General features: G+C 43.8%; 1 protein-coding gene across 3 annotated transcripts; it reads right to left on the reverse strand.

The window, feature by feature from the left end:
- Window positions 1-471: 471 nt before the first annotated feature.
- On the reverse strand, window positions 472-18862 carry LOC133415808 (adenosine receptor A3-like). 3 transcript variants are annotated; one of them, XM_061702250.1, is made up of 3 exons: window positions 18635-18862; window positions 2754-3121; window positions 472-1663 (listed from the first exon to the last, which is right to left on the reverse strand). In XM_061702250.1, exons 2-3 carry the CDS (start codon window positions 3034-3036, stop codon window positions 768-770), a joined length of 1179 nt encoding a protein of 392 aa, XP_061558234.1. In that variant the 5' UTR covers window positions 3037-3121; window positions 18635-18862; the 3' UTR covers window positions 472-767. The 3 variants fall into 3 exon arrangements, with proteins under 3 accessions (XP_061558234.1, XP_061558244.1, XP_061558253.1); XM_061702260.1 differs by lacking the exon at window positions 18635-18862 and adding an exon at window positions 9340-9430; XM_061702269.1 differs by lacking the exon at window positions 18635-18862 and adding an exon at window positions 4256-4302.
- Between the last annotated feature and the right edge of the window lie 1087 nt (window positions 18863-19949).

Here is a 19949-nt window from a genome sequence, read left to right on the forward strand (position 1 = left end):
AAACCATTGTGGAGAATATTAAAACTTGACAAGAAAATATGTCCTTGAAGTTGAGAAGAACATATCCTCTATGTCGAAGCTTGTATAAGGTGTACTTAGTAATAAAGCATCCAATTTCAGTTTTAAAATGACAGAATAGAATACAATGTATTAAAGTATGCCATCTGAGGTCTGAGCAGGTATGAAGGTCTGATTTAATCATAAAATAATACAGATACATTATTATGCATATGATACAATATGAGTAAACTGTACCAAGCGGTTAAATTGGAAATTTTATTTCTGATACTTGAGGCAGATATTATCATACTTGATCTCATTGTGGCTACAAGTGGTATGTATTTATTGTTACTATTTGAGTGGTGCAGGAACCACATTTTTGTACCCTCACAATTCTGCCAGTCTTCAGATGCTGTGGTGCAAACCGCTTTTAAATTGAGGGAAAATACAGTAGAGCATTTCTGTGTCAAAATATAGTATTATATCATTTCTCTTATGGGATGAAAAACTCAGTATTTCAATAGTATCCTTCATTACAAGCATGCGCTCATTGTGCTGGAAAGCAGCCCGGTTAATTTATTCAAAATTCTGGTGAGATTGTATAATCCTTTGGTGCTGAAATTGAAATTTTCCATTCCTGAAAAGGGGTATTTTCCATTCCGGGAAAAAGGGGCACATCACACACATAGGGTAAAAAGTGTGGGGGAACGTGACCCCCTGACACATGACTTAAATCTCATCAACAGCTACAGTCCTGGGCATGTCTCTCAGGTTTTCTCCTCCTGTGGGGGACAGTTGTCACGCTGAAAGAGTAGGGTCACCCCCTTCCGAAAACGGTGGTCCCTGACACTGTAGATGATCACATTGCAGCAGCTGTTTGCTGTTAGAATCCAGAAGGCAACAAAGGAGAAGTTGCACCAGGTGTATCCCACCACATTCCCGAGCACAAATACTGCAATGGGAGAAAAGGATGCGGTGAAAGCAAATGTTAATATGCTTATTGTCTTAGCGGCCTTAATGTCTGAAAATGAGGGTCTGTGAGGGCATGGCCTTCCCCCTCCTCCTCTTCCTCCTCCATCAGTCATGCTCCCCTCTGAGAGGAGTTTGCGTCTCCTGGAGTACTGCCTGATGCTTGTGAAAGACACAATGTTAACTGCCAACGTTCCACCAAGGAGCGTAAAGTCAAATACTGGGAATAACAGCAGGATGTTGGCGTCATGTGGTGGCCGGTTGCCAAGCAACACTGGGACGTAGTTACACATTCGGCTACACTCATTGTACTCTAAAGTGAAGTTGCTGCTGAATAAGAGGGGTGCAACTGCCAGTAGAAAGCTTGCAGCCCATGAGAGCAGGATGAGGGAAAGTGTTCTCCTCTGCGTCACCAAGGCGTCCTTGTGGAGCGGCCAAAGGATGGCCACACTTCGCTCCACTGTCATGAGGAAGATGGTGCTGATGGAGACAAAGGTGCACCCAGCGAACACAGGTCCAATCAGCATGCAGGGCTGCCACGGGTTCCTCTGTCCGCTTAAAGAGGACGCCAGAGATGCAGAACCCCCCTGATACCAAATGGGAGGCGTGTAGGTTACCATCAGTGAGATTTCCGTGTAAACAGAGAAAGGGACCACAAGGACGCCCACCATCATGTCAGCTACAGCCAGAGACACTGTCAACAAGAGACACACATCCGTTAGGAACAATGGAAAATGGACAAAACAAAAAAAAAAAACCTACTTGGACAATGTTGTACCTGTGGACTAGTGTGTTGAAGTGTAGTCATGGCTATGTGTGGTTTGGGACTGATTGGCATTCCTTCCCACACATGTAGGCTAAAGAGACCTTGAGCGATGCTTAACTCTATAGTTGCTGCTGGAAAGTTGCTCACTGCTTTTGTGCATGCTTGTTGTGTTTTCTAATGTGATGGGTTAATGAAGTGTAATACTGTACACTGTTCTGACAAAATATAGTCTATACTTTTAAAATATATTATTACCTAGTAATTGTTTCTTAGTCTTGCCTTCTCCAACTTCCCTTTTGTCTCAAGGACAACATAACGGTGTGAATAAGTCTTTCTTTCCTACTGTCCTCATTTCCCTCCCATTTTCTCTTCCGTGTGCATCTTAGAGACGGGCAGAGACGCGAAGTAACTGTAACCTCTCTCGACTCTCTCTCTCTCTCTCTCTCTCTCTTTGCAAAGTTATTAAAACCACAAAAGACAAGATTGATTCCTGATTTAATTTACAAAACAACATCTATCCAGGCAGGGCTTGACACTTACTTTTTTGCTCACCAGCCACTGTGGCTAGTAGCTTCCAGAGTCACTAGCCACTCTGCAATTTGTTTTGTTGGATAATTATGTTTAAAGTGATTAAAAGTACTCAGTTTTTCTCCCGCAATCCCAAAACATGCAAGGTGGATTAATTGAAGACTGTAAATTGCCCGTAGGTGTGAATGTGAGTGTGAATACTTATTTGTTTTGTCAGTATATGTGCCCTGCGATTGGCTGGCGACCAGTTCAGGGCGTGCCCTGCCTCTCGCCCAAAGTCAGCTGAGATAAGCTCCAGCACACCCAAAAACTACCGTCAGGAGGATAAGCGGTACAGAGAATGGATGGATGATTAAAGCTAGACGAAGTAACTAGTCCTATTTACTAGCTATTGAAAAGTTACATTTTAATAGTATGGTATGTACATACAATATTTGAGAAAGCCTGCTGTATTGCTTTAAAATTAAAAAGTGAAGGCAGAATCAATTACCTTTCAGATATCCTTGCGGTGTTCTGGACTGTCTCGTCTGCACAAAAACAGTCAGAGTGATCACATTCCCAACCACTATTGCGAAAGCCAGGCTGACCATGAGAGCAACTGCAAAGGCACGATTGAGAAATCCACAGCAGCAGACGGTACAGAAGGGAGCCACCGGCTGGTCTGATAAATGTTCTGCCCGTGAAGGTGGAGTCAGGTTAAAGGGAGAGTCTGTGGTCACCAGCAGAATGGCTGACTTCCCAACAATATCCGTTGCGTTCAGCAGAGCAGTCATGGCCCAGGATGGTCTGGTCTTCACTTGTGTTGTTAATATCTGGCTGGCTCAGTCAGGAGACCACGTCATGAATTCAGAGAAAAACCTGTTGGGGAAATGTAAATCCATCATCAAAAGATGTAAAAATGTGAATCCTTATAAAAAACAAATTTGCGAGACACACACGCATGCACACACTCACACACACACAGAGGAAGAACATTCAAACTCCACACGGAGACAAGAGCTGAGTTTGTCCGCGGAACTGTAAGACAGACATACTAACCTGTAAACTACCATGAGGCCCATTCCTCTACATATTCTAAAATGTTGCATATTTTTTCTGTATTTTGTCATTCATTATTGAGGAGTTTCTGATTCGTGACCCATATCAAAAATTCTGCCATCTAAGTTTTGACTTCTAAAAATAATAGTCAGTACTAACTGGCATGGATACAATTGTTGAAAAATATATTTATTATTGTGCTGGCCACTGTATTTTTCAGAGTGGTGTTTAGTGGTGGCCTTTTTTTTAGCTAGAACCAAATTACACCTCTGAGTATAATGCAGTATAACCACAATGCAATGTTGTTTGTGCATGTACATACAACAATGGAGGCACATCCATTATGTTACTGCAGCGTATATTGGTGTTGGATAAAAAGGTTATACACCTCTGAGTATAATGCAGTATAACCACAATGCAATGTTGTTTGTGCATGTACATACAACAATGGAGGCACATCCATTATGTTACTGCAGCGTATATTGGTGTTGGATAAAAACTTAATTAATTTTGGACAAATAGGTTAACGCCTACGTTACTTCCAGTTTAGTTCCAATTACGTTTAACATTAGAATCAAACTCTTTGTCTCGTAAAGGGCTACCACCTCTCTTTTTATATTCGTAAATTTTAGGAAAAGTGACAAAAAACCTGTCTCATAATCTGAAGGTTGCTACAGGAATGAAATACGAGTCCTCGACTTCCTTGGTTTTAACTTTTAAACTCGAACACATGCAGCAAGCACATCAGGAAGTGGAATTTTATCCATCCATTTTCAGAACCGCTTCTCCTCACTATGGTCATGGGCGTGCTGGAGCCTATCCCAGCTGTCATCGGGCAGGAGGCGGGGTACACCCTGAGCTGGTTGCCAGCCAATCGCAAGGCACATACAAACAAACAACCATTCGCACTCACATTCACACCTACAGGCAATTTAAAGGTGTCAATTAACCTACCGTGCATGTTTTTCGGATGTGGGAGGAAAAAGGCGAGAAAACCCACGCAGGCACAGGGAGAATATGCAAACTCCACACTGGCGGGGCTGGGGATTGAACCCCGCTCCTCAGAACTGTGAGGCAGATGCTCTAACCAGTCATCCACCGTGCCGTCGTAGAATTTTATGGAATATTTAATTAAATCTACAGGGAAAACTGCAGGGAAACTACAAAGGGATCTAACTACAAAAAGAAAACACTAATAATGGTAATAGAAAGAGACTAGACATACGTAAAGGAAGAAGGGTATCGTGTGTGGCGGGAATAAAAAAATGTGAGCGTGAAATTAGTTGAATTACAGAGAGGGAGAATAAATCTGGGACTTGTGTGAAGCTTGTATTTTCCCCAAAATGATTAGGCACTAATTTCGTACACTCTGACAACCATTGTTGCGCTACTCACGACCGTAGATCAGTTGGTCTTTGGGGATGGTCTTTCTCAGTTGTCCTGGGAGGATTGGAGGCAGGTTTAGTTGAAGAGGAAGATGCACAAAAAGTAAAAAGAAAAACAGGTGGAAAAAGAAAAAGGGTAGTTGTTCTTCACATATCTGTGGGAGAATGTGACCGTTTCTCTTCCTGCCTTTTCATGGACCCGCTGGCAACTTGAGTGCTCACGCTTGGGAGGAAGCGTACCTGGTACTTTTAGTAGCAGCTCCTCTGATTGCCTAGCAGTGACCCACATAGGCCGGGAAGCCAAGTCTCCATCCCAGGCTTGTGCTGGCCGAATCGCGTGTTCGAACAAAGAAAGGGGAGGGGCGGCACCACGGCGAAGCCGTGGTTAGGTAACTTTCAGCATGAAGAACAGGAGCCAAGAAGTAAGAGGGCGAAAAGGCAGAAGTTAAGGGTTAAATACCCAGAAGGTGTGTCTCGGAGATGGGGAAACTGGAGAAGACCATACCCATCATCTTGAATTTAGTCTACAATTTTGACCCATAAAAACGGGCTTAGAAATCATATAATAATCTAAAATACTCCCAATTTTGTACTCTTCCTCATAGATCAAGCATACGGAATGATTGCCTAAACTTTAGTCTTGGCAAATCAACTAATAGTTCAATACAACATAATTTCGTACTGTTTGCCTTCAAATCAAGAGGAACACTTCTCAAAGTCTGACAGCCTGACCTGTAAGACTGAGGCATATATTTTGAATATTCCTGGAGGTTTATTTGTTACAAACGCGGGATTTCAATGTCCACAGGCAGTGTCTCTAACCACCACTGGGGGGCTGATAGTGTTTCAGCACTTGTCCCAGAGCGCTTGGCCACTCAGTCATCAACCACTTCCTTCCCCTCCCTCACCCATGCTGTTCCAGTCATTGAGGGGACTTTTATGGCTCCAGATGATACAAACCAGGTTTCCTGTTTTTTCTGGAAGCAATCTGGCTAGTTGATGTTCAGGAGGCAGGAATGCAACAATTTAAACAGCCGGGACATCGGGCGTCGTCACTACATTACTCACCTTTAGAATATTTTTAGCCAGAGTACAGACTGAAACAAAATTTGGGTAACAAGATGGCGCCTCACCGTGAGGACGCCTCGTTTACATGCTCTCTAGTATTGTCTATGTTTTTGTGTTTTTTGTTCGTCTTTGGAGACATTACGCGACTCACTTACACAAAGGAAGACTTGTTAAACAACAGGGAGTCTACCCTGGACTTTCTTTCACCAACTTTCACAAATCTGCTTAGTTTTTTCCCCGAATAACTCACCGGGGGGCGGCTGCGGTCTTTGGCACATGGAGACGAAGTTGACGAAGGGGGAAGCGCACTGGCATCCAAGTGAAGCTCCGCAAGAGAGGCTACAGATTGGCATTACCGTCGATCCACCTCGAGAATCTACGCTTCCTACCCAACAAAATGGATGAGCTCCATCTTCTGACAAAGACCAGTAAATACCTCAGACGTTCCACCACCCTGTGCTTTACAGAGACATGGCTTTGTGAGGCTGTCCCTGACGGGGCCGTAATGCTTCCCGGCTTCCATCTTCACCGGGCAGACCGGGTCATGGAGTTATCGGGGAACACAAAAGGCGGTGGGATATTTTTCTATATCAATGAAAAATGGTGTACGGACGTCACAGAGCTCAGCACACACTGCAACCCGCATTTAGAGTCGCCGTTTTTTAAGTGTAAGCCATTCTACTTGCCTCGTGATTTGGCATCTTTCATTCTTTCGTTCTGTTTACATTCCGCCCAAAGCTAACACAAATCCCACACTGCTAACGCTCGCTGAACAAGTAAACGAAATTGAAAAAAAAACACCCAGACTCACCCCTCATTATTCTTGGGGACTTTAACAAAGCTAAACTCAACCACGAACTCCCTAAATATAAGCAGAACATTGACTGTCCTACCATGGAAAATAACATTTTAGACCACTGCTATACTACACTAAATAATGCATACCGTGCTATCCCCCGCACAGTTCTGGGCTCATCTGATCACTGCTTAATTCATTTAATACCAACATACAGGCAAGAACTTAAATGCGCGAAACCTAGAGTGAAAACAGTGAAAAAGTGGATCAACGAAGCAAAGATAGAACTTCAAAGCTATCTAGACTGCACAGACTGTCTTTGAATATACGGACACTGTCACATCCTATATCAGTTTCTGTGAAGATGTGTGTGTACCAATAAAGTCATTTTGCACGTTCAGTAACAACAAGCCGTGGTTCACTGCCAAACTTAAGCAACTTCACTCGGCTAAAGAGGACGCATGTTGAAGTGGGGATAGAGTCCTGTATAATCGCGCTAGAAACTAGCCGACTAAAGAAATTAACATTGCAAAGAGAAACTATGCAGTAAAGTTAGAAAAACAGTTTACCGCTAACGAGTCTAAATTAGTCTGGCATCCATTACAATCGCTAACCAATTACAATACAATAAAAGACTCGCCGACGACTTGAACACCTTCTACGGCAGGTTTGAAGATGACACTTTCACAACCCACACCCACCCAGCCGCACCACCGACCACCATCACACCTCTGACTTCTGTTTTGACCATCCACGAACAGGATTTGTGACGTATCTTCAAACAACAAAAGATTATCAAAGCGGCAGGCCCAGACCTTGTGTCCGCATCCTGTCTTAAAGTCTGCGCGGACCAGCTCGCTCCAGTTTTCACACAGATCTTCAATAGATCTCTGGACCTGTGCGAAGTACCATCTTGTTTCAAATCCTCCACCATCATCCCAGTCCCCAAGAAACCTGCAATTTCGGGTCTGAATGACTACAGGCCTGTTGCCCTGACATCTGTGGTCATGAAGTCCTTTGAACGCCTCGTGTTGGAACACCTCAAGACTGTCACAGGTCCCCTGCTGGACCCCCTGCACTTTGCCTACCGAGCAAACAGATCTGCGGATGACGCTGTCAACATGGGACTGCACTTCATCCTAGAAGACCTCGACGGCGCTGGGACCTACGCGTGGATCCTGTTTGTGGACTTCAGCTCTGCGTTCAACACCATCATCCCCGAACTCCTCTCCTCCAAGCTTCTCCAGCTCAGCGTCTCGCCTACCATCTGCCAGTGGATTTACAGCTTCCTGATGGGCAGGACACAGCAGGTGAGGCTGGTGGACACCACTTCATCTATGTGCACCACCAGCACCAGGGCGCCCCAAGGTTGTGTCCTCTCTCTGCTGCTCTTCTCTCTCGACACAAACAACTGCACCTCAACGCATCCACAGTCATCGACCTCATCAAAGACGGTAACGAGTCTGCATATCGACAGGAACTGTAGCGGCTGGAGCTGAGGTGCGGACGACACAACCTGGAGCTGAACACGCTCAAGACTGGCAGAGGATGCCTGCCTACAGGAGGCATCCTCTGACAAAGCTGCCCCTCCCGCTGTCCAACTGCCCTGTGTCAACTATCGAGACCTTCGAGTTCCTGGGAATTACAGTCTCTCAGGACTGAGGGAGATCAGATCTACTCCATCCTCAGAAAGGCCCACCAGAGGATGTACTTCCTGAGGCTTCTGAGGAACCACGGCCTGCCACAGGAGCTGTTGAGGAAGTTCTACACAGCAGTCATTGAATCAGTCCTGTGTTCATACATCACAGTCTGGTTTGGCACAAAAAAGGAAAAACTCCGATTGCAACGGACAATCAAAACTGTTGAAAAGATTGTCGGTACCCCCCTACCCACCCTTGAGGACTTGCACCCTGCCAGAACTAAGACAAGAGCATGCAAAATCCTCTTGGACCCACCATATCCTGGTCACCACCTCTTCCAGCTCCTTCCCTCAGGTAGGTGCTACTGAACAATGCAAACTAAAGCTATCAGATATTCCAACAGCTTCTTCCCTCTTGCCATTAACTTCTTAAACAGTTAACTTACAATTCCATTGCAACATGCTGCCAATTTCTTGTGAAATGTTGTTGTTGTCACATTTCTGTCGGGCCAATTATACATTACTCGTGCACTCACTGTAGTAGTCTCGGCACGCTGCACTATTTGCATATCTGTTGTTGACCAATCCTGGCTACCTATGTGCCTGAGTAGCATCCGCAACATTTGCACAATCAACTGAGTAGCATCTGCAACAGTTGCACAATCGACATTGTCCCAGATTATCACACTACTAGTCACTTTAAACTGCATACATTTCTTGAAGTCTTGGCGCCTTTCGCACAATGGTCATTGCACTGGACTATTGCTATATTAGTCATTTCAAACTGCTCTAATAGCTAGAGGGCTCTGCATCGTTTAGCACAATTGTAAAAAAAAAAAATAATAATAATAATTCTACCGGCATTACCAGATTACTAGCAACCTTTTATTGCCCAGTGACTCTTGTTTTTTGTTTTTTTTCTCAATATCTTTATGGCTCAAAAGTATTCTCTGTCAATTAACTGTCTGTTGACGTACTAGAGCGGCTCCAACTACTGGAGACAAATTCTGTTTTTTTTAATAAAGATGATTCTGATTCTGATTCAGTTCTTGAGTACTAATGACAGCCGGGACATTGGGTACTGTCACTACATTGCTCAGTTTTAGAATATTTTTAGCCAGAGTACAGACTGACAAAAAAATTGTATTACCTGTTTGTGCTGTTTATGTGCTGTGCATTTGCACAACAATGGAGCACAAGCACCCAAGTGCTGTCAGTAATCATTCAGAACATCTGAAATTCTGCTCTCTGAGCTGACAACAATGTGCAGAGGTCCTTCAATCATTTATGACATCCGCTGGCCTGGAGAGCAGAAAGGGACACAAATGGCTACAGGAAGGGACACATTCAGACACTGAAAAAACAGATTAGTTCTGACGAAAGTCATTCTACAATCAATTTCTATAATATTTATGTGGATATTATGGAAATGTGATTAGAAAAATGTTTTCCACATTTGACAGTACATATGGTTTACTAAAAAAAAGATGAAGCAATACTGCGTGTCAAATAGTTGACCATGCCATTTTCAGTGTATAGATTAGCCCGCTGAACAGAGCATACCACTCAAAGAGACAAATTCCTTGTGTGTTTTGGACATACTTAGCAAATAAAGATGATTCTGATTCTGATTCTGAAAATGGAGATGATTGAGAAGCTTCCAAGTACTGGTACGACCCTACGTGTTGACTGATGACTTTGACAGACAGTACCTGTATCTACTACCCAAATCAATGCATTGTGCTGCGTCAAATAAACATATACAGTATTTATCTCAAAATATGAGTATTGCAGACTGAATCCTTTTGTCACACGTTGTACGTAATTAAAAACAAGATTGATTCTGGTGTATGCGCACAAATGCAAGGTCAACCTTAATCTGTGCATGCATAAATTTAACATTACTTCATGCTAAAATGAACCAGAGGTATTGAGTCATATGATTTGGACTTGAGTCAGACTCGAGTCATGAATTTGATGACTCGACTTGACAATATGTTACAAGACTTGCAACTCAACTTGGACTTGAAGAGCAATTGCTCGTGACTTCACTTGGAGGTGAAAAGACTTGCTACTTTGACCAAAGCACTGAGAAACCATAATTCATAGCTTCTCTTTCTGCAGCTGTATGTAAAAATATGAAAAGTGACAATTTAAAGCTGTAGATCTAACTGATTACTTGTTAGGGCAAAGCATACCATGCTATTATTGCTATAATTAGTTCTTATTATCTTTAGACAGTTAACACCCTGATGGGCACGTAAAGACACACACGACCTTCATGAAAAAAAAGTGCAAACATAAATCAGCAATAAATGTGACAGTTAAATAAGGTATGCATTCCAAGAAGCAGTGTTAACATACACAGAAACGACAACGAAAATTAACATAACAATTATTGCAACAACAACAAAAACATCCACATTGCATTGTGGTAATCGCGCGGCTTGACATCACATATTTTCGTTAGCATTAGCAGCTAGCTTTGTGCTCGATCACGCAAATAGTTACACGGGGGGCTGGCCGTGCACTGTCTGGGCTTCCCGTACATTACAGTTTGGTTTAGTCAGTGTAATGTTCTCAACAATCAGCCTTGTATTTATTTTTTTTATTCCATTTACCGATCCATCAGCACACATCAGACATCTATTCAACATGAAACTACATTCTTGATTGAAAACATACTGTTGATCTGTTTTGAAAGGCCAATAAACAAAGCTTCTTCCTTGACGAGCGGATTTGAAGGTGCAAAAACCTTTATCAGCCCCCTAGTTTTCTTATAAATGTTCAATGCACTTGGTTATCATATTTCTTTTGATAAATATAGATTTTTAAATAAATATATAAATGCAGCATGTAATATATATACATATTAATTAAATATAGAAATATTACATATATCCATCCATCCATTTTCTGAGCCGCTTCTCCTCACTAGGGTCGCGGGCATGCTGGAGCCTATCCCAGCTGTCATCGGGCAGAAGGCGGGGTACACCCTGAACTGGTTGCCAGCCAATCGCAGGGCACATAGGAACAAAAAACCATTCGCACTCACATTCACACCTATGGGCGTGCCTACGGGAAATTTAGAGTCTCCAATTCATGCATGTTTTTGGGATGTGGGAGGAAACCGGACTGGGAGGAAAACCGTCCCACACAGGCACGGGGAGAACATGCAAACTCCACACAGGCGGGGCCGGGGATTGAACCCAGGTCCTCAGAACTGTGAGGCTGACGCTCTAACAAGTCATCCACCGTGCCGCCATATTACATATATTAAAACATTTTTGTATTTTGTTGCTAAAATAACTCGAAGACTCAAAACTCAAGGCGTAGGACTCGCGACTTGCATGTCTCAACTGGAGACTTGACTCGAGACTTGAGGGCAAAGAGTTGAGACTTACTTGGGACTTGCAAAGCAATGACTTGGTCCCACCTCTGCAATGAACTGCAACACTAATCTAATTTAAATCAGCAAGATTGGTCACGGTCAGGGCTTGCATGAAAAGTGCTGAGAGTGTTAAATTGAATACACGTTATTATAGAAGAGACAATTTAGTCGCAATCCATCCTCTGTCATCTTTTAAATTACCATATTTTCACAACCATAGGGCTCACCGTATTAAAAGGCGCAGTCTCAGTTACGGGGCCTATTTCTGTATTTAACACATAGATAAGGCGCACCGTATTATTGGGCGCAGGCATGGTAAAACATATGCTATCTTAAAACATACGGTAGCATGCATGCACGCTAAAACAATGTTTTTAAAAAGGCAGCGGGAGCAAAACTGAGTTCGGTTGTACTTTATTGAATCAGAATCAGAATCATCTTTATTTGCCAAGTATGTATGTAAAAAGATGCATTGTCCTCTAGCACTTAGAGCAGTTCGAATGACTAATATTGCAATAGTCCGGCGCAATGACCATTGTGCAAAGGGCGCCGAGACTTCAAGCGAGTAGTACGATAGTCTGGGACAATGTTGATTGTGCAAATGTTGCAGATACTCCTCAGTCAGTGTGCAAATGGAGCAGATGCTACTCTGGCATGAGTGGCCAGTATTGGTCAACAACAGATATGCAAATAGTGCAGCGTGGTGAGACTACTACAGTGAGTGCACGAGTAATATATAATTGGCCCGACAGAAATGTGACAACAAACTCAAGACAAAAAGACCAAAAATTGCCAGCATGTTGCAATGTAATTGTATGTTAGGTGTTTAAAAAGTTGATTGCAAGAGGGAAGAAGCTGTTGGAATGTCTACTAGTTCTACTTTGCATTGATTGGTAGCGCCTACCTGAGGGAAGGAACTGGAAGACCGGGATGTGGAGGGTCCGAGAGGATTTTGCACGCTCTTGTCTTAGTTCTGGCAGCGTGCAAGTCCTCAAGGGTCGGTAGGGGGGGGGTACCGAAAATCCTTTCAGCAGTTTTGATTGTCCGTTGCAGTTGGAGTTTGTCCTTTTTTGTGCCAAACCAGACTGTGATGGAAGAACACAGGACTGATTCGATGACCGCTGTGTAGAACTGCCTCAGCAGCTCCGGTGGCAGGCCGTGCTTTCTCAGAAGCCGCAGGAAGTACATCCTCTGCTGGGCCTTTTTGATGACGGAGTTGATGTTGATCGCCCACTTCAGGTCCTGAGAGACTGTAATTCCCAGGAACTTGAAGTTCTCGACGGTTGACACAAGGCAGCTGGACAGCGTGAGGGGCAGCTGTGGCGAAGGATGCCTCCTGAAGTCCACGATCATCTCCGCAGTCTTGAGCGTGTTCAGCTCCAGGTTGTGTCGGCCGCACCACAGCTCCAGCCGCTCCACTTCCTGTCGATATGCAGACTCGTCACAGTCCTTGATGAGGCCGATGACAGTGGTGTCGTCTGCAAACTTCAGGAGTTTGAAAGCCGGATGCTTTGAGGTGCAGTCGTTCGTGTAGAGAGAGAAGAGCAGCGGAGAGAGGACACAACCTTGGGGCGCCCCAGTGCTGATGCTGCGTGTGAATGAGGTGGCCTCCCCCAGCCTGACCTGCTGTGTCCTGCCCGTCAGGAAGCTGTAAATCCACTGGCAGATGGCAGGTGAGATGGTGAGCTGGAGAAGCTTGGATGAAAAGAGTTCAGGGATGATGGTGTTGAATGCTGAGCTGAAGTCCACGACCAGGATCCTCGCGTAGGTCCCTGCACTGTCGAGGTGTTCTAGGATGAAGTGCAGTCCCATGTTGACTGCATCATCCGCAGACTTGTTTGCTCGGGTGGCAAACTGCAGGGGGTCCAGCAGGGGGCCTGTGACGCTCTTGAGGTGGTCCAGCATGAGACGTTCAAAGGACTTCATGACCACAGATGTCAAGGCGACAGGCCTGTAGTCATTTAGACCGAGATTGCAGTATTTAACAATGTACTCACATTATTTTTTGATCAATCCTCATCCACAAATCCATCAAAGTCCTCATCTTCTGTATCCGAAATGAACAGCTGGGCAAGTTCTCCAACAAACACGCCGGGTTCCCTCTCGTCATTGTCAGAGTCACTCTCGTTGCCGGGGGGCTGTTCAGCAATGATGCCGGCTTTCACGAAAGCTCGGACAACAGTCAAAGCAGATACCTTAGCCCAGGCATCCACAATCCATTCACATATGGTGGCGTAACCCGCCCGGCGTTGCCTCGCAGTCTTAGTTGCCCATCTCACAGCCGCTTAGTTTTCACAGCGGCTGTGAGATGGGCGCGCCTGGAGTCACAGATCAACAGGGACGGCGACGCATGGAAAAAACCTCCAGTCTCTTTACGTACACCTCACTCAGCCACTTTTTACTGCAGTAGGAGCGGAAGATGGCCATCTTTTCCTTGTAATCCGCCAGAAATTGCTGCGTCACTTTTAGTCCTTGCCCAGATGGATAAATGGCGCCGTTTCATCAAACGAAAGCACCAAGACGGACCTCCTTGAAAATGTTCGATTTTCATTTCTTCTGTAAGCGTTATTGCACTCAGTCGAATGGTGACTGTAGAGACGCTTCTCCCGGCTGTTCTTTGCTCATTAATCCATTGCTCGAGTTGGTCTTCCAACTCGGGCCACCTTGCCTTGTTTGCGCGGAAACTCAGTTTCGTCTTCTTGACTTGGCGAAGCTCGTTTTTCTGCTTCCTCCACTTGCAAATCATGGATTCGTTGATCTTGAATTCTCTCGCGGCTGCTCGTTTACCATGTTCCTAACTGTAACTAATAGCTTGCACTTTAAACTGTGCTTCGTAAGCGTGTCTCTTTGTAGGTGCCATTTTTGGGGGTCCTTAGCCAAACCGATGTTTGCACAATGCACACTCCGGCACTATATACCTACTGGGGGCGCGTCTTTAGCGTCCTCCTTCACACGCACCCTTCCCCCTTTTCGTCCGCATGCTGTCCTCAGTCACGTCCACCTTTCCTCTATTTACGCAGTGGGTCGGCAGGAAATGCTCCCAGTCAGTCAAGCGGAGCACTCATCAAAGTCACACACAAGGTACGCCGCATTATAAGGCGCCCTGTCCATTTTGGAGAAAATTTAAGACTTTTAAGTGCGCCTTATGGTCGTGAAAATACGGTACTCTAGATCAGCAATAATTGTGTTGAATAAAAGAGAAAGCCATGCACCTTGGCGGCACCCCAAAACTCTCATTTTTCTCGACCATATTTATATGGGATGGGATGGCGTACACATCACAACAAAACAATGTTTTATTTGAATTTGAAAGGTTTGTCTTGTAAATAATGTCTGCGTTGCACCTCATTGTGGATACAGTAAAACCAATTAATTTCACAGTGTACTCTGTATAAAGTTGAAATGACAATAATAAAAAAAAAAGCTCAACCATAGAATAGTCATGGATAAAACAACTCATGAAGGGGCTGGTTAACTTTAGTGAAGATGACAGGCAAAAGTCCACCCTCCGGCTACAACTCCAGTGCAGTGAGACCAGCAGCTGACATCACTCACACACACACATGCATATGCACAGGCACATGCACACGCACACACATACGCACACGCACACTTAAATGTGTGAATGGAATTTAAATTGATCGATTCTGTGTGTGTGTGTGTGTGTCCGTGTGCCGGGTGCATGTGTGTAGTGTGACTTGACGTCAAACCTTGAGGGGAGGAGCGTAACTCTTCACAATGTGATTCTCTTTACTTAATCATTTAGTAATGTGATTGTTTTTTTGCATGAAAATTAACACACTGTGCAAAATGTTACATATATTTTTGGTCGACCAGTATGATATAATGCTATATATACACTACATCTAGAGGTGCAACGATTAATCAACAACTGTCCATCCATCCATGCGTTTTCTAAGCCGCTTCTCCTCACTAGGATCATGGGAGTGCTGGAGCCTATCCCAGCTATCATCGGGCAGGAGGCGGGGTATACCCTGAACTGGTTGCCAGCCAATCGCAGGGCACATACAAACAAACAACCATTCGCACTCACATTCACACTTCCGAGCAATTTAGAGTCTCCAATTCATGCATGTTTTTGGGATGTGGGACGAAACCGGAGTGCTTGGAGAAAACCCATGCACGTGCAAACTCCACACAGGCGGGGCCGGGGATTGAACCCCGCTCCTCAGAACTGTGATGCAGACGCTCTAACCTGTCGTCCACCGTGCCGCCAATCTGAGTTATAATCAATTTGTTTGTGCATTTTCTACACTGTAAATTTGAAACGGTCCTGTTTTTGAAGAGATGGAAATTCTAAAGTTTTTTTCAATCCCATTAATCATAAAAAAATAACAGAGAGATTAATCAATTATTAAAATAATTGTCAGTTGTAGCCCAACATCCATCCATTTTCCATACCCGCGTGTACTGTTCAGGGTTTCAGAAAGCTACAGCCAATCCCAGTTTACTTCAGGCGTTGCTCAAATACACGACTCCATAAGATTCTGGTTTCTTCTGATACTCGTCCTCATTGGCTGTATTTTAATTTATAGAATCTTTATCCTGTCAATTTACTTATACTGCTAAGTGCGTTACATACACGAGGTGTATTGAGCAATATGGGTTCATGCGGTTAAACATACAGTATATTGAACATATATAGAATTGTCAAATCTAACTGGTTTCTAGTAATCTTTTGTTTGCTCTCAAGCAGGGAGGACGATTATATAGTGCATAGTAAATTTACAAAGTGGGTACGGAAAGTTTTTTGACTTTTTAAAATCCATTTAAGTTCATTTTTCCTCATTAATGTACACACAGCAGCCAATATTGACAAAAAAAAAACATAATTGTTGAAAGTTTTGCTGATTTATTAAAAAAAAGAAAAACTGAAATATCACACAGCCAGAAGTATTCAGACCCTTTGCTTTAACTCATATATTTAACTCGGGTGCTGTCCATTTCTTCTGATAATCCTTAAAATGGTTTTACACCTTCATTGGAGTCCAGCTGTGTTGGATTATCCTGCACCTCCAAAACTGGGCTAAAAAAATACCTGTTCCAGTCAGTAGGCTATTCAGTAGCACCTTGGCTTTAATATTATCACATGACACAACAACTATCCATCCATTTTCCGTACCGCTTCTCCTCACTAAGGTCGCGGGGGTGCTGGAGCCTATCCCAGCTATCTTCGGGCGAGAGGTGGAGTAAACCCTGAACTGGTCGCCAGACAATCAAACAACAGGGCAAATATAAACAAACAACCATTGGCACTCACATTCACACTTACGGGCAATTTCGAGTCTTCAATCAACCTACCGTGCATGTTTTTGGGAAGTGGGAGGAAACCGGAGTACCCGGAGAAAACCCACACAGGCACGGGAAAAACATGCAAACTCCACCACACAGGCGGGGCCGGGATTTGAACCCCGGTCCTCAGAACTGTGAGGCAGACCCAGTCGCACCGTACCGCCACACAACAACTAACTGCTCTCTGTTCAATTCAAAGAGGGGACAGTGGTACTGTGACCACCTGAATCCTTTTGCTAGAAAAAAAACGCCAGCTAACTCCTACCTAACAACATAAACAGTGACGTACAACTAAATGCAGCAAAAATGAGGACCAGTAATGATAATAGTGTGTTGGTGTTTAGTGGTTGTAGTTAAGAAATGTGGCACATACAGTATGCTGGTTTGAGCCAGGCATTTAAGCAATATCATTGGAAGACAGCATATTGCTCAGTGTAGGTAGAATGCGCAGAATCCAGTCAGGGAGAGGGGGGAGGGATTGTGTGGAACAAACAATTTTTGATGCAAAAAGAGGTTTGCTGTATGTTTGTCAAAATATTACATTACAGCAAAGTACTGTGATTTTACACTTTTCTAGGTTCTCAAATTTGTATTTAATCTCTCAAATTTTAGGGGTGCTGGGATTTATTTTAGGGGTGCTTCACCCCCCAAAATGGGCTCGAAACGTTTACGTCTAGTGGTACATTTGCCTGACTATACTGCAGGCAGCGTTGGTTCAGTTCCCTCTCAATGGCAGAATGAATGTGAGTGTGAATGGTTCTCTGTCCGTTCTCTGGCCATACAGTAAATCATAATAATTTCATATGTAGATAGATAGATAGATAGATAGCTATACTGTCTTCTATGCTTCACAGTAGTATTCCGTGTTCTTTTCTTTGTCACAGCACAGGGAATATTAATTGCTGATACCCTTTTGTTAAAGAAAGAAAACCCCACAATCATCACAGGAACATTGTCGTAGAAGCATTTTGGCTTGGGAATTCAATGCATTCCAGCAGTTCACCAGTTATTTCAGTGATGATTGCAGGTTTAATATTCTTTAACAACAGAGTACTGGTGAACTGCTGGAATGCATTGAATTCCCAAGCCACAATGCTTCTACGACAATGTTCCTGTGATGATTGTGTCAATCAATCAATTCACTCATTTTCATTCTCTAATTTAACAAAATCAGTTTCATAGAAGTCACTGATGGTGTAGTGGTTCACTCGTCTGACTTTGGTGCAGGCAGCGTGGGTTCAGTTCCCACTCAGTGACGTGAATGTGAGTGCGAACGGTTGTCCGTGTCTGTATGTGCCCTGCGACTGACTGACTGGCGACCCGTTCAGGGTGTAGTCCGCCTTTCGCCCGAAGTCAGCTGCGATAGGCTCCAGCGTCCCGCGACCCTTACCAGGATAAGCGGTGTTGAAAATGGATGGAGTTTCATCGAATTGATTTAGTCATGAGTGTATTCTCTTTAACCGTAGATATGTCTCTGATTCTTTTCTCTATCGATGAATACATTATTCCACAACACAACTTGTAACATGAGTCAAAGCCCCCTTCTTAACATTGAGCAGAAAGATAGCAACATTTTCATTTGAAACATGCTAAAGTTGTTGAAAAGTACAGTTTCAAAATCTGCACCTGGTTTTTACCATTAATTGAACATTACATTGAATGCAAAAAAAAAAAAAAAGACAAAACCTAAAAACATTAAAAAAAAAAAAAAAAAAAAAAAAGTGGGTGGGCTTTTTCTTACCTGCGCTTTGACTGATATGAACCAAGATGCAGTTGGGTACAGGTTGAAAAGGAAAAACAATCCAATAAAAGAAGCTTGACTATGCGGACAATAACATCAATGAAAGCTTGAAAGCTGCTTCTGTGAATCAGGAAGTGGTGATGTCGTCGTGGCGTCTGAAAAGCATTCGCACTCCCTCACTTCATCCCTCGCTCGCCCTATGCACTCCGCAGACGACCCTCTCCTCCTTTCAGCTTCTCATGTGCACACAATCTTACAGCGCAGCAAGTTCACAGCAGCATTACTCTCACAAGTGCCTCCTCCGCAGCTTTTTCATCATCAGCCTCCTCCTCCTCCTTCTCCTCCTTTACCATGAACAGCTTCCAGCTTTGCGCATTGTACAATGGAATCTCCAAAGTGAAATGTGTGTGTCTGTGTGCGCGTGTGTGTGTGTGTGTGTGTGTGTGTATTACGAAAGTTGAAAAAGAAAAAGAAAAAATCATGCTCGATGCCTGATGTGCCATGTGTATGACATTCATTGTACTTGTTCATTTTGCCTTGAGTCAAAGAAACAAAATGGACTGAATGACCAAACCATATACTGGGTAAATCTGCAGAACGTATGTTTAAATAAATCACTGACTTTGTAGATTAAGTTCACATTCAATACATACATTCTGTTGGCGCAGATTTACTTTAGCTACAAGCCCCCCATGGTTAGCGATTACTCTAAAACTGATTGCCTTAAAAATTTACCGGCTGGTGGTTTAACTGCAGGCAGCCAACATGAGGACTGTGACAGTTTGGTCTAAAGACACAGGAGAGACGCTGCAGCAAGCCGGCTCAAAATGTTTTGAATCTAAACCTTGAGTTCTGGCTTGACCTCCCATCCATCCACCCATTTTCTTTACCGCTTCTCCTCACTAGGGTCACAGGCGTGCTGGAGCCTATGCCAGCTATCTTCGAGCGAGAGGAAGGGTACACCCTGAACCGGTCGCCAGCCAATCACACAGCACATAGAAACAAACAACCATTCACACCTATGGGCAATTTAGAGTCTCCAATCGGGGACGGGAAGAAAATGCAAAAATGCACACAGGCAAGGCCAGATTTGAATTCGGGTCCGCATTCAGGTCTTTACCACATACAGTAAGTGCTGCGTTGCATTTTTGCGTCTCTTTGGCTCTTGTGAATGACTATGTATTACAAAACAATGTTTGACCAAGTAATTTCCCAACATGAAGTCTAAAGGGTTTTCTGTGCGCTTAAAATGTTCATCATCACTGGTATGTCCGGTTGTATAATGTTTTTCTGTTACTTTGGGAAAATGGCATGG

This window comes from Phycodurus eques, chromosome 2, assembly GCF_024500275.1.
Source record: "Phycodurus eques isolate BA_2022a chromosome 2, UOR_Pequ_1.1, whole genome shotgun sequence".
Taxonomy (NCBI): Eukaryota; Metazoa; Chordata; class Actinopteri; order Syngnathiformes; family Syngnathidae; genus Phycodurus; species Phycodurus eques.

What these genes read in the sequence shown, in the direction of transcription:
- LOC133415808 (XM_061702250.1), bottom strand. Translation starts at nt 3,036, where the DNA reads ATGACTGCTCTGCTGAACGCAACGGATATTGTTGGGAAGTCAGCCATT. An exon ending in ACCGCAAGGATATCTGAAAG is followed by an intron (nt 1,664 to 2,753) that starts GTAATTGATTCT and finishes TCTTGTTGACAG; the next exon opens with TGTCTCTGGCTGTAGCTGAC.